The sequence below is a fragment of the Dicentrarchus labrax genome, unplaced genomic scaffold, assembly GCF_905237075.1.
Source record: "Dicentrarchus labrax unplaced genomic scaffold, dlabrax2021, whole genome shotgun sequence".
Taxonomy (NCBI): Eukaryota; Metazoa; Chordata; class Actinopteri; family Moronidae; genus Dicentrarchus; species Dicentrarchus labrax.
In genome coordinates, this window is record NW_026136711.1 from 6649829 (window position 1) to 6665732 (window position 15904).

At 41.3% G+C, this 15904-nt stretch overlaps 1 protein-coding gene across 1 annotated transcript; it reads right to left on the reverse strand.

Annotated features, from left to right (window-relative positions):
• Positions 1-5966: 5966 nt before the first annotated feature.
• On the reverse strand, positions 5967-9657 carry LOC127371861 (transcriptional repressor scratch 1-like). Its single transcript, XM_051415041.1, has 2 exons — positions 9003-9657; positions 5967-7309 (listed from the first exon to the last, which is right to left on the reverse strand). Exons 1-2 carry the CDS (start codon positions 9157-9159, stop codon positions 6498-6500), a joined length of 969 nt encoding a protein of 322 aa, XP_051271001.1. The 5' UTR covers positions 9160-9657; the 3' UTR covers positions 5967-6497.
• Between the last annotated feature and the right edge of the window lie 6247 nt (positions 9658-15904).

Consider the following 15904-nt stretch of genomic DNA (forward strand, 5'->3'; position numbering starts at 1 on the left):
TTAAAAAACGTATATTAAAGTGCACTTTTTGTAACTGTACTGTAATAAACTTATAATGAATGTGTATTTTAATAAAGAAGACTAATAGTGTATTACGAAGGACTTGAAAACACATACTTTCCATAAGTACACTAAATTACCACCGCAATTTAGTACTTATGGAAAGTATGTGTTTTCAAGTCCTTCGTTTAGTACACACTTAAGTACCACTTTAAGTATTGCTGAATTAGTATATACATTTTTGGCAACTGAAGTTGAACTTAACATCTATTTTATGGTAAAACTTAATTTTAAATATACTTTAAATTAAGCACAAAAAGTATACTTGTCATAACTTTTGCATACTTAAACAACATTCCTAATACAGAAGTATAGTACTTTCTGACCTGTGCAACCATGTTGGATATCACTGGTTTCTCTTTTATTAATTTTAGACTGAACAGTTAATTTGAGATGCATCAGGCTGCACTTGAACAGATATCCAGATGAATCACCATTATGATTTCTGACTCATGACAGAGAGTGGCAAAAAAAAAATATTGTCAATTGCTGCCTAGTGGTCCGACCACAAAATACTTCAGCATTTTCCAAAATCAGAGGTCGCATTAGAGCAAAACTATTGCTTCACCTGCACTCTAAAACATCCTGCTGGAAATTAGTGACATCACTTTTTGTTATTTACTTAAAGGTCCAGTGTGTAACATTTTGGAGGATCTATTGTCAGAAATGGAATATAATATTCATATGTATGTTTTCATTAGTGTATAATCACCTGACAATACGAATTGTTTTTGTTACCTTAGAATGAGCTGTTTCTATCTACAGAGGGAGCACATGGTTCATCATCGTCGAGTACCCTCTTCTATGGAGTCTGCCATGATGAACCACCATGTTTCTACTGTAGCCAGAACAGACAGACCAAACCCTGGCTTTAGATGTTTTTTGCAAGTTTTGCAACAACCTTACACACTTGGGTGGCCAAGAGTATTCAGTTGGTTGCTATCTGCAACTTCACTAGATGCCACAAAATCCGAAATACTGGTCCTTTAAGCTCTTAAAACCTCTCAAATTATTTAAATTACTGTACAAACATGGTGGAGGACCCGCTCTCTCTGTAGATAAAAACAGCTAATTTTAAGGTAACAAAAACACAACAATTCCTATATTCAGGTGATTATACACTAATGAAAATGTACCTATGCATATTATATTCCATTTCGGACAATAATACCTCCTAAATGTTACACACTGGACCTTTACATTTTGGACAGAGCCAATCTAGTGATTTCCTATTGCTTCCATTCTTTGTGCTAAGCTAACATCAAGCTAATCACCTGCTTGGCCTATCGACCTTCTCATCTAACTCTAACTAACTAAATTAAAAGAAAGCAAAACATTTCCCAAAATGTTGAACCTATACCTTTTGGGAAGCAAGATAACTTATGATTTCATAGAATTGTGTATTTTACTTTCTTCTTCATCATCAGTTCCGGTTTATGTGATCACGTAGACCCTCAGTTAACCCAGAAGATGACTAAATGACATATTCATCAGTCCAGACATCTCCTGTTGTAAATTAGTCAGGCAGAACATAGCTACTGTAACCCCAGTAAGGTAGCAGCAGTATTATCTTTCATTTGACCCCTAATGTGACCTCAAGATAAGACTCAGGCCTCATCTATCTATCCTCCCATCCCACCACCCTCCTCCACCTTCTCCTCTGCTTTTCCCCCTCTTTTCCCACCCGAAGACGCTGATCGTCTTTCACAGCTCCTGACAGTCTGAGCAACCGAGACAGGTGGGGCGGTGTCAGTAAAAGTTCAGCAAATGGCCCCAACCACATCCGCCGCTTGCCTCACTTCTCGTTTTGAGGCCTCATCTTAAAATAATCCCTCGTTTGAAGATGCCAAGTTCTGTTTTCATACGGAATGACATTACTGTCATAGATTGGTCCCGAGTTCCAAATCTCTCTTTTATAGGTGAATTTTTCTTCCGCTATAGGTAAAATGAACACCCAGAGGCTAGTTTATGGGACTAATATCTAAAAAGAAGCAGGTGTTTCTTGATCCCGGGGCCGATGAACTAGTGTGTCATCATTTCCCAAGGGATCCCCAAAGGCCCCCCAAACAGCCAGAACATCTAGTCAACCCCTGTGTTACAGGAAGTCGACTCACACGCAATGATTCTTTTGGAGAAGCCCACCGCTGCCTTTAATGTCCACCGGGCTAGGCTTGACGTTCCTCCGGCCCACGTTTGTTGGCTTCCTCCAAAGTCCCTTGGGACCTGCGAGCCCAGGCCTCTGAGGGTCAACAGAGTTTATCGCACCAGAGAAATCTACAAGTTGGCTATAAAACCTTGTCTGACATGATGTAACAGACATGGCTTGAGGTCTGATAAAGGAGGCTATAAAAAGACTCATCCGTTTTGGCCTTGAGGTCACTCTGCCGGCTCTTGACACGACTGTTATATCCTCCGTGTTGATTGGCAAGCAGCACTGACCTGCAGTGGTGCTCTGCTCCTTTGTCTGTGCTGGAAGTTTTATGTTTGCCGACATGTATAGTTGTACATGATTGCTTGTTTTTATGGCTATATCCTTTCCAGAGTCTAGGCATAGGACATGAAAGGGTCAAGTGAGCCATATTTTACATGTTGTCATTTCGTCCTAATATATTTATACGAAAGTACTGTATTGTTTAGGCTGTAAAATGTAGGGAAAAATGTCAACTTCACAGATCCCAAGGTGATGTCTTCAAATTGCTTGTTTTGACCGAAAAAGATCTCTTATGGGTCTGTGAAGTGAAGCCAACGCAGAAGTGCCTTAAACCTGCACTCTTTCTAATGGCCAGCAGGGTGAGCTCCATTGGCTGCAATAAAAAACGATACCATGCAGTCTAATGGAGAAATGAGCCGACTTCTGACTTTCTCAATGAGTTTATGGTCTCAATCTCTAGTTTCAGATTTCTCTCATACAGCATGATGTTCATTTAGTAAATGATGGTCCCATTTAAAGTAAAATAGACCACAAAGCAGGGTATGCTTTAGGGCGTGGCTACCTTGTGATTGACAGGTCATTCTCAGTGAGACCATCCAGGCAAGCCACCTTGTTTCTTGCCATCGATGAGGCCATAACACCAAATTTGAGGCTTAAAAACAGTACTCCACAAACCAACGGGTGACTTCCCACTAGGTTCACACTTCATAAAACATTTGAGAAGCTGAAGATAGTGAAGGTTCAGCATTTGTGCTTAAATAAGTCATTAAGATGCTTTTTAAAGTTGCATAAATTGATTTGGTTTTTCTTTTTTTATTCTCTTGTGAGCAGCAGAACAAGTTGTACACACAGCACTGACATATTATCACCTAATCCAGTTGTACTGGTTTTGGTCTCTACCAACTCCAGAGAAAAACATCTGGATGTTTAGCTGCTAAATGCTCCACGATGTGTCAGCTGTTTGCTGAGCAGGTTGTGTACAGTGGCTTCATCTGAGCTTTTTCAATGAAAACACCTGTGTGCTGCAGCGTCTTTCAAGGAACTTGTCCTTCACTCTTTGTAGAGCTGATGATAAACTAAAACGGTATGTCACTATAAGTGAGCCCTGTCACATTATACACTATCATTTCATCCATCGTGTAATATAGAAATATTCATGGCTGCAGCTTTGAGGAAGTTTACGGAGGCCAAGTACATCCGTTCTTGCACTTATGTTTTCTATCATCATTATCTTAAGATCACTAGTTCATTTATGAATATTTATTATTATTATTATTTTATATCTCAAGAAAGAAAGAAATGTATCCGGTAAAACTATAAATAAATAAAAAACAGTGCTTCATCCATGCATTACTGTCATGGCACCCCTGATCTCTGATAACCATTATAGGTAATAACAGAAAACAACCTTTTGCTTTCTCATGATAACAGGCTGATTATCCTTTTATCTCAAGATAACAAAGCTATTATTTCTCAAGAAAAAAATAGTTGCAAGCACGGCCGTTCTTGGCTTCCGTAGATGTTGGATGTCTGTTAACAGAAGGGTTTCCGTAGCACAACTACAGTTTTATATAGGACACATGGAAGAAAGTTGATCTTTTGGTTCCTGTTGCCCTTGGAGTTAGTGGTATATTTTTATCTTCCCATTAAGTTGACCCTGTGCCCCCCTATAGTGTGTGTGTGTGTAAGTGCACATGTATACATATGTACAGACATGAATATGTGTTTTGAATGGTGGCCATTGTGTCTGAAAATAGCCATATCCAGTCTGTGGTCTATTGAGACACATACTTGCATTTCCCATGAGGGGTCAGTGGCTGGGGGCCACCAAGGGCTCAGCCCTGTCTGGTCTGGACCAGCAGACCAGTTCTCATGACACCTGACCCAGAGCACATCCTGTGGTCAGGCAGCAGTGCTGTGCACTGAAGGTCCAGCATCTGCTCATAAGGAATCTCCTAACATGGCAGGGTGGGGAGGGGGAGGTCAGGCTTTAAACTGGGTGCTGCTGACACACCCTGCTGTGGTTTCAGCGTTTGAATTTGGCTGTTTTGACTGACACATTAACCCTCCTTATGTGTGTAGTCCTGACTAGTCCAGCACTGGAGAGGTCAGATGTAGGTTATGTACTGTTTATATGGTTGCTCCCTCTGCTGGCCAGGGTAAGGCACTGCACATATGGAAATGAGATGTTCTATTTTATTGCAAACTTTCACTGCATCCCGATTCAAAGGCTGGATCATCTGAAGGACATTGTCCACAAAGGCCAGACTAAACCTGTAGTTGCTCTCTGAGATGCTTTAATGCATCATTCTCAATCTTGGGGTCACGAGATAAATATGAGTTGTCGCATGATAGAAAAGAAGAAAGACGACATATTTCTGCTATACAAATTTGTTTTCCTGACTAATTTAATCTTCCCCAATTTTATGTCTTTGGCTCTTTACGAACTGAACTGACCCAATCAATCTGAGAAGGTAAAATCACTCATTGGCTAAACTGCAGTCAATTGACTACTTCATAACCTTAACCACCAGGAAGTTGCCAAGTTTTTCTCTAACAGTCAGTGATTAACAGCATATCCAGGCTGCCAGTTAAACAGTGGATTTTATGGCTTCCATTAATTACACCCTGCAGTCTTTTCCATTGGTCTTCTTCATATGGTTTCTGTACCAGTGACTGATGATCACCTGAATGCAGATAAACAGAATGTGATGTTTTGTAACTAGTTGATGAGATTACTCTGAATACACCATTAAATAATTGACCAGAGCACAAAGGCTTATGGGTTACGCCACGTTCAGACAACATGACAGATGTAGGGCATCAGGAACGAAAATGGTTTTATCCTGGAAGGATGTTCAAATTGTGAAACCGTCATCATTGTTTTTTCTTCCTTCTTTAGGCTTTTCCAAACACAACACAGCTAGTATCATACACACTACCATTGTTAACAACAAACAGAGATCTAGTAAATCTTGCAGATAACCATGGAAGCAGGTTGAGACCCTGATTAAGAGTTGATACACGTTGGTCTGTTTTATTGCCAATGCTTGAAGAATACATGTAATACATCACTTAATCCATAGATGGAGTGCCTTAGTCTTTTTCCATGGTTATCTGCACCACGTGACATTAATTATTTCGGATTTCAGTTTCTTGTATACCTGCCTAACTAATAACAGTAAGTGAGTTAACTGATTTTGGAAAATGTGACTGCTTTAAAATAATATTAGCTTGTCACTCGTTACTCAGACATGTGAATGAACGAACCACCGTAAATTCTACGAAGAAGTTTAGAATACACAGGCTACTCAAATTTGTATTTGTTTTTTGAGAAAGTTACAGCACTACCATGCATGGAAAACTTCTTAGTTCTTCCTTTTTTAATGGGTTGAAATATTAAACATAATGTGTTCAAATGTGATGGTGTGTCATCTTCTATATTTTCAGAGAGGAGTGAAAGCAGTTTCAGTAATTATTCATTTTCATCAGTTTTATTGTCATCACCAAATTGATCAGACAGAGAAATATAGCGTGTCAGAATATATTTTGGCTTTTGTTTTCAACAAATCCAATACATGGCTTCTAATAAATCCATGTTAATTTCACAAATACATGAACCGATAATAAATAAATAATCTTCGAAATTGGCAAATAAATAGTTAAATAAATTAATAAATACACAAATACATTATTTAACGAATAATAAAATGTTTGAGGTAAATGAAGAGCTACTTGGCTTATAAAATAATACTGGCATGTAAATTATTGCAATTCAATTTATAAAAAACAATATAAAATACTTTACATTTGTGATCAACACTGAGATTTTCTTGAATTTCATACATAATTCCTGAATAATTTAAAGTGAGGTTATTGCTTATCAAAAGGCAGGATTATGATGCATGCATGTGACGAGCCTGAGAAGTGAGGCTGTTCTCTGACTTTGCTGTACGAACTATTCAAAAGTTTATAAATAGAAATTAAAAAGATGAATATTTCCCAGTCAGTCCTCGGAGCTGCAGTCGTCCTCTGCTTGGTACCCTTTGAAGCAGGCCGACTCGTAGTGCTTGTTCAGGTAGGACTTGAGCGCAAAGCTCTTGTGGCAGCGTTTGCAGGAATAGTGCTTGAACGCAGAGTGCGTCTGCATGTGGGCACGCAGGTTGGAGCGGTCGGCGAAGGCCTTGCCGCAGTGGGCGCAGGCAAACGGCTTCTCTCCGGTATGGGACCTCATGTGGCCCTGCAGGAGCCAGGGTCGACTGAAGGCTTTGCCACACACCGTGCACTCGTGCTTCAGGTCGTGGGTCAGCATGTGCATGGCCAGTGCTGGCATAGACACGTACACCTTGTGGCACGTGGTACACTTCCTGGCCTGCTGGCTGTCCAGGCTACGGTGAGTCTGCTTGTGTCTGCTCAGATTGGAGGATGTGGCGTAAGACTTGCCGCACTCGCCGCACACGTGGCGCCCTTTGGATTTCCCTTTGTCGGGGCTGCAGTCTGCCGAGCCCACACTCTCGCTGCTGTCCGATTGACGGCCTCCCTTGCGGGGACACCTCTGGTTGGGTCTCCGACGGGAGCGTCCATCAGAGATAAGGAAGGCGTCGATGGTGCACGCCTCCAACTCGGGTCCACTGCTGTCTGACTCAACTGTGCCGCTGGAGACGGGGCTGTCCGGATGCTCCATGTCGTGGTCGGAGAACTCCTCCCCAACACTGCCACCCGGGGAGTACAGGGGCCCTGAGGAGAGCCCGGTCTGCTCATGACCTGGCTCCTTTGTGCTCTGCAACACTGAGGGGATGATGTAATCATGGATGTAGCCTGGGAAAGGAAAAAGATGTTTAATAAAGAGTTGGAAAATATTTTTTTCATGGGAATAAATGAATGGAACATCTTCAATAACCTCTGAGGAAAAGTGCCCTCTTACCCAAACCTCTAATCAATACGAAACCAATACAGGAAGCTATTTGTAAGTGCCAGGTTCAGCAAGCTTTGGGAATGAAATATTAATGAGACTTTGGTGCGCAGTTCAGCCCCGATCAATACCCCCGCTGGCTCCAACAAGTGCTATCATGAGGAAAAAAATGTGAAAGGCACATTGTGGCTGAATATAAGTCAAAGACAATGTGCTGACATCAACAGAAGAGTCACAGAGCAATAGTTTGGCCCTGGATCGATCCACCTGTCACCGCCTCGCAGCGGCAGCAAAGCGTCTGGATCTGTGATGGAGGTGGGGGTGGGGGGGATTTATCAAAACAGAGCGTCTCAGCAGTGAAATCCCCTCAATCACTAAATCATTTTAATCAGATCATTCCCCATCTGCGCCGTTTTTGAGAGTGTTCATGAGTATGGTAAGAGGGAGAGTGAGTGACAGGTGGGGGACTGCGATTTGGCAAAAAAGGAAGGGAGGGCTGGGGCGTGTGTGTGTTTGGTTTGGGGGGGGGCTGCTGTCTGATCTTGACAGCAGTCAATGGTATATTGAGCCCACTCGCCCCCCACCCACACCCACACACACACACACACACAGGAACACAAAGGGAAGCAGACAGCTGGCATCCTAAATCTGGGGGACAAATGATTCAACTCAAACACAAGATCTGTGATGCTGGTGGAGGTGGTGGGGGGGTGAATCCGCTCAAAGCACACATTTCTTTGGATGTTTCTCAAAGCCAAACACACACACACACACACACACACACACACACACGCCATATTGTTTGTTTGCAGGGTTGTTCTCACATCCAGCCTCTCCAGAAATCCCACGGATGAAAATCTACTGTCTGCCAATGTACTGCTCATGTTGCACTTTATTGAATTACCTGCAGCACTCTCTATTTTCCAGTCAATACCCATCCTCTAAAAACCCTGTTCCATCACCTCTCGCTGCTCCACATATGGATTGTGTTGCTGCAATCCTACTCCCTGTGGCTATCTAACATCCTGCAGGATCAGATGGAGAGAGATGGAGAGATGAACGAGGGAAGGGGGGGGGTGGATGATAAGAGGAGAGACTCAAGGGCAACTGCACCATCTAAGGACAACACAGTCCCATGTGGCTATCTGCTTTCTCCTGAGTTCCCCCCCCTTCTTTCTAGTTGGACCTGACAAAGGCTTGCATCAGATTTTGTGCCTAATGCCCGTGTACACGTATATCTCATCATTCATGTACACAATAGTATTAAAGCCAAAGGCTGCTGTGTGATCTGGTTTGAGTATTAAGCAGATTGAGCCAGCGTGACCTGAATACTATTTAGCATCCGCCGAGTTAGAAAACAAAAGTCCTGAGGCGTACAGAAGGGGGGCGAGCAATGCCTGTGGGGGGATTCTGGGGGTTTCCAAGAGCGATTAGCTAGCAGAGACAACAACATGAACATCATCGCATGAAGCCCTGTCTGTTGGTTTAGATTTCTTTCCCCATTTTTGACCATATTGATCATCTCTAAATGAAGAAGCCAACAGCTGCAGCAGCAGAAATACACACAAAAAAGTTCAACTCAGAGAGATGTCAACTCACCATTTTCACTTAAACGCACCGCCAAGTTGGTGGCTGACTCTGTGATGGCATGTGTCACAGTGTAGGAGTCGTCCCAGTGCTGCTGGTGCTGATGGTAGTAGTTGGAAGAGGAGAAGTCGTGAACCTTCGGCTGCTTCACCAAAAAGGAGCGTGGCATTTTTTTTCCCTGATGAAAAGACTGATGCTAGAGCCTCATAGAAGAATGTGAACGTATTGGTGATAAGAAAAAAAAAAAAAGGGAAAAATGTACTAATCTTCCAGGCGGCCTTCTTCAACAGGCCAAACAATGGAGGGATGGAAAAAAGGTTTGCAAAAAAAATCTGTCCTGGAAATGGTTTAAAGCCTGAGGGAAAGAGAAAGAGAAAATGTGCTGAAAGCAGCAAGGAGAGAGAGAAAGCAGAGGACAGGGAGGATGGAGAGGAAGACAGAAAGTGGCGAGGCAGAGATAGAGATAGAGAGAGAGAGAGAGAGAGAGAGAGAGAGAGAGAGATGGCTGGACTAGCTGAGCTCAGCACTACTGCAGCCTTTTATATGTGGGGCACGAGCCCCAAAGATCAGGTGGTGCTTTGGAAGAGGGAGCTGCTTAGCATTAATCCATCAAACATCCCCGGGGACACACATCAAATTACCACGAGCCGTCTGTGCTTCTCCCCGCGCGCACACGCACGCACATACACACACATACAGCAAGTCAACTAACCCACCTCCTCCCACATCCTCCCCCTCCTCCTTTCACCCCTCCGTCTCCCCTCTCCCAGGGAAGGAGAGCAGACAATAGTGGTGCAGAAGCACATGGGTGACACTACACACAACATCTTGTCCTCCATTGTCTTTCAATGAAGTAGCTAACACAATTTATGCTGCCCCAAACACACACCCCTTTCCTCTGAACACCACCTCAGATATTTCATCATCAACACATCCAGCTCAGTCTTCAAATGTTCAAACAGTCTCAGTATGTAGATCAGAATTTGGATTGGGTTGTGTTTTCAAATTTAGGTCACAGTCACTATTCATTTACATACAAGTATCTGCATTCAGTTCTCTTCATGTGTCTCGCAGGGCTGTGTACGTACTTTTAGTCGTAACTACACTGTAAAACCTGATGAGTTGGTTCAACTCAAGCTGTTTTAAGAAACCGATTGCCTTAAACCGTTTAAGTTTATTAACTCAAACAATTTTAGCATGAAAGATATTTGATTTAAGTAGAAGTAGCTCAAAGATTTATTGTTAATGTAAATTGGCTAAATTAAGTTAATTGTACTCATTCCATTTACAGTTAGTTACACTCATATGCAGCAATTTTCCAAGCTTATTTAAAATGTGTAAACAGAATTTATCTGAATAAAGTCACTTAAATGCATCTTCTTTATACAAATGTTACCACCAAGTTGAATTTACTTAGTTTTCTTCCACTAAAGCAAATGATTACATTACCTGTCAAAACAGCTGACATACAAAACAATTTATAATTAACTGATTTGACTAACATCAAATCTTTACACTTTAAACAAAAATGGAGGTTTACCATTTTGTGACTTGAAGAAAATGAGTCAGTGAAACAAAATGGAATTATATCGTCAATACTTAAAATACTGTACAAACTTAATTGCACTCAAAATAACTGAGTTGCTTCAACAGTTCATTTTTGAATTTGGTTTAATTCATGTGAATGAGTTACTTCAATTTGTTTGAAGGATTCATTTATGTTAACTTACTTTATTTATTAAGATGTGTTGTCAGGTTTTACAGTATTAACTGTGTCTTTAATAACAAGTAGTAAAGTACTGGAGTTGATTTCTTCGTATTGTTTATAGGACTGTGTATTAAGAAGAATGTCATGACAAACCACCATATGCATTACATCTGAGTAAAAAAACTCTTTCATGCAATCACAACAGTATGATGTATTTATCACCAAAAAAAAAAGTCTCTTAATGTTTGTTGACAGTCTAAATAAGTTAGGATAGTTTATAGTTAGATGACGCATGACATAGGGAAGATATTTATTTAATGCCAGAATATTACCATTTGGGTTTTTTTTACAGTGTATTTACAGCATATACATCAAAAGATGTGGATGAAGATACACTTGGGGGTATGTACGGCAAATACAACTTGTATTCATTCACATATTTAACTGTTAAAATCTATACATTTGTGTGACATAAGCCTGCGGGTTTAACACTTCTATTCTTCACTTCCATCCTCTCAATGTCCCTGGCAGTTTTATGTCTCTCTGTAGACCCCTTAGCCCTCCACAGAACCATATAACCCTCATCTGGACAAAAAGGCCCCCGTGGTGACTTCCGGTCCATCCACTGTGACAGGATGACCTCCGGGTGCCCACGAGGTCACAGGGTCAAATTCTGGTTGGCTGGAGAGATGGCAGCAGCTTAAACGCAGTGTGGACAGCTCACTCACAGATGGCTCTGCGAGGTACAGTTCACTATGAGTGGATCACAAAAAAATATATAATCTCACAGACAGATGTTGACGGGGGGGATTTTCATTCAGTACTTCATACAGTCACATGTGTACACAAGAGAAATCATCTCTCGTTTAGTCTACTGGGGAAAATAATCCATCTCAAATTGTAAAACAAGCAATATTATTTATTGTTCTGACTGTCAACAATTCCCATAAAAAGCACCAATGAATGCGTCCTATACTGACACTGGGTGACATGTTCGTTAATGAACACACACACTTAGTTTGACTCAATATCACACACCATAATGCTACTCACTACTCACTAAAGCACCAAACGTGGATTAATCCGCAGCTGAAAATAGTCCCAAACAAATGCACTATTTCTATGGCAAGCCTGCTTAACATTCATCAGTCAGGCTGACTAGTAGCAATTTAGTTGTCACTTGTGGAAATGACAATTTGCCAGGTCAAAATTGTATTTTCCCGACTAATAGTTCAACATATCAACAAAACATTTTAGCCCTAAGTCACATGTTCTTTTTGGATATATACATTACTGAAGATAAGCACAATGACATTTTGACTAAATTCTGACTAGTCTTGTGTGTTGCCTCAGGGAGTCGGGCAAAGTAAGACTTTCATTGTACGTACAAACCTTGTGTTTGGAATCTTGAATTTAGTTATACAAGTAATTGTAGATATTTCAAAAGTAATTGTTATTAGTAGAAATATTATTTTCACAATTGTATGTCTGATATCTGAAATTTCATTCTTACAATTCCAAGCCAACATATCAATTAAATTGAATATTAACTTGTCAGATTTGAATTTTAGATATCTACAATTGCATTTATGATATGTAGATATAATGAGAATTGCTTCTAGTATGAGTTAACGCTCCCTAAGTCCCGCCCCTTTTTGCTCTGTACTCCAGTAACAGTGGAGAAAGCCTTCCTGTACTTAGATATGCTAAAAGCTAGACTAATCTATATTGAAAAGACAACTACATTTTGAAGATGGTTACGACATATATATAGTCACATCTTAAGTTGGCAAAACTTAGCTAAATAGCTAGCTAATGTTCATCAGTCATTAGCTAGCTAGTTAGCTGATGTTAGGAAAATGCTTGCTAGCTAAACATCAATTATGAGTTAGCTAGTTAACTAGCATTTTGCGAACCGTACCTAAGTTGTGCCTATATAACTGTTACTGGATCACAGAGCAAAAAGGGGGCAGGACTTATGAAGGGTCAACTGAATTTTTTTAAACTGTTTATATGTGCAATACTGCTATTATGATGATTAAATGTTAAAACCACTTGCCACACTATTTCCTCCTGCCTCAGTAATGTTTGCTGAACACTACAGTTGTCAGCTTTATTATCAGTTTATCTGTGCTATGTTTTGCCTTCAATCCCATCAGTTATGATCTCAAGGAACAAAGTTAAAGTTAATGAAAGCCTCTCTGACCACATGGACCTATTTCTAGCAATGTTGCAGCATTCTGACATCTTTACTTACATTACTTTTGTACACATAGTGTTATTACTGATGCCCAGAGCTAAAAACATAATGCCCATGTTGTAATAAACCGCCGTTTTCTTTTAAAAATATATAACAATATATTTATGGCTTGATTTTAAAGATTTATCTTTAAGATTTATCTTTAGTAGAAACCAATGGGCTGCTATTCTACATGCTGATTTCCACAGACATGGTAGGGAACTAAAACATTCTTGATTTTGTCCTTTTCTTGAGATTTGTTGACACTATGAAAAATGTAAAATAACTCTAGCCTCATTCTTTACATGCAGCTTTGCTAGAATTGTGTCAATTTGCACACTTTGGAGTCTTAGAAATGGTATTTTATTAAAACAAAAGAAAATATCTGTCAGTCGGGTAAAGAGGTTTTATCCTGTGTGTTTTGTACATGTGTGTTTACAGCCTAAATACAACATAAGGCATATTTTGACACAACACTGACTCCATAATTCTATCATTTTTGGAATAAGTTGCCTTAAAGTCGCAAAGACAAGCTGTGTATTTCTGCTGGAGATCAGGTCATTGCTGTCCTTGTGAGTGTGATACTGACTGCTGAGTCTGATTAAATGCATGTTAAGTAGCACTGCGGAGAATGCACCCAGAGACTGTCTATCTAAGCCTGTTGAGCTGTGATAAGTGAGATAATTTGTGTTAATCACATCCAGTCATTAGAGAGCCATCTGAAAAACAAACGCAGGTCCTTTTCACTGAGGCATCTTTTCAGCACCTCCACAGAAATCTCCCACTCCGCCATCTGACAGTGAGGCAGCTGCACGCCAGTGAATGAGAGTGATTGTCTCTTTTCTTTTAATCAGCACTTAGTGAGTGAGAAAATGGAGAATTTCCCCTCTTCAGTCTGGATGTTTTTTCAAGGGTTGATTGTGGTTAGCTGCAGAGAGCGACTTGCGATTTATGTTCCAACACATTTCATACTTTTTTTTTTTTTTAAACCGACCAGCTTTGTGCAAATGGTGTGAGGAAGGCTCCGCTGAGATTTGTCTCGCACACTTCTCTGCAGAAGCAAATAGCCGCAACACCTTGAGTCAATTTGGAAGTGACTGGTTAAAGTCTCGCACAATCGGCCACGTCCGCGCCGTGTCACCTCGAGCAGGGAGGCGGGGTGAGAGGTCAGCAGAGGAGATGAGGAGAGAACTCCCAGCAGTCAGGTGTGGTGACTGACGGGAGAGAGCGGGGATGCCAAGGAGGCCGATGGGGACGCTGAAAAAGGGGGGAGGAGGCGTTGTACAACTGCATTTTAATCTAGTCAGACCTCAATCCTGATAAAAGGAATCTGTCCATCTCTCTCTTTTCCATTCTGGGGGTCATCAATCACACGTGTCACTGGCCTCTGCTCTGGTGGACGTCAGCGTCTCGGGGGAGCAGCGGGGTGAGAGCTGCAGATGCTGTCCAAAATGGAAAAACCAGCGATGAGAGGGAAATATGGAGGATAGGGAGAATGATAACATGCCTGATGGCAGATAGATAGGCGAACAACAGGTGCATTATATTTACTACAAATATACTCAGTTCTAAAAGCAAAACATTACTTGATTTAGTGATTTAAAATTCAACATTTTGGGAAAAGCTCTTGATCCAAACCCAGCAAAAAAGGTGCATTTGCCAAAATGTTTAACCACTCCTTCACAGAAAAAATCCCTCTTTGCATCATTTTTCACTGTTTGACAACAACAACTGTTAATGGACGTAGTTGACAGGTGCATTTATACCCAGAGACTAGTTAATGTTAGCTACATGGTAGCCACTGTAGCCTGTGTTACAGCTATTTTCTCATCTAAGTCGGTGAATGCTGGAAATGTCAGCATGTCACTTATCTGTGACTATACGAAAAAAACGTTTGGGGTACAATGAGAAGCTCCTTGGTTGCAAAAAATGAGAAATGTGCACATGGAGCTAAATGATGAACATCAAAGAGACTAAAGAAATGTATAAAATAGATTGGCAACAGGTTCTGAGGCTTATTGCTCTTCCCCAGGCAGTTGTGAGAAAAACACCACTCAACAAAATAGAAGTGGAAATTCATAGCTGTGTTTTATATTCTTCATATTTAGCCTATATTTAACCAGGATAGCCTCAGTCTCTTATCAAAATGTCAGATGCTACTTCAAAGGGTTGGTTGCAATAATACTTTTTCTGCATGGCTTGATATCACAAGAGGAAAGTGAGAAAATTGTTTCTTTCTCTGTATTTTGGGTGAACCAATCGATCTCTTGTCATGTTTTTTTATCCCGTGCCCATTAACTGGAGCTCAATTTATACAAGGACGTGGTCTTGGCATGTTAAGAGAGCATTTCTGTAGAAAGTGTCTGCAGTCTGCTGCAGCCTGTAAAAAATGACCACGCAGCACACCTTAGTGAAATGAGCTAGTTTACCGCCTCACGGTCCTCGTCCTGGTGTCCTTGGCACCTGATATTGACAGAGACCTCCACAGAGCCCACCTGAATCTGTTTCTCCCCGGACACTCGCCTTGGACTTCGCCCTGCCAATAATGCTGCATATTTCTGGCCTGGGGCCTACACCGCTCTTCCACTTCTGTTCAATACACAATCAACTGATGGTGTCAGTGGGGGTGACATTGTCTCTACAAGTGTCATTCGCCGGCCTTGAGAGCACTTACACTAAATGGCTCTTCGCCAAATAGCCCCTCAGCGCTGGCCAGTTCAATTGCACTGTCAAAAGGAGAATTACCTGCCGCGGGCCCCAAATGGGAGCTCTTGCCTGATAAAGGACACCGGGAATCATTTAGGCTAATGTCTCCGCATTAATGGAGCTCGTTTCGCGAGGAGTGAGGAATCGAGGCTAAATCGCCACATCTGCATGAACAAGGGACCGAGCGAGCGCTGCCGATTTGTCTTTATTGAGAGGCACGTGGCAGGAGAGTGTGTGCGTGTGTATGTGTGTGTGTCAGGG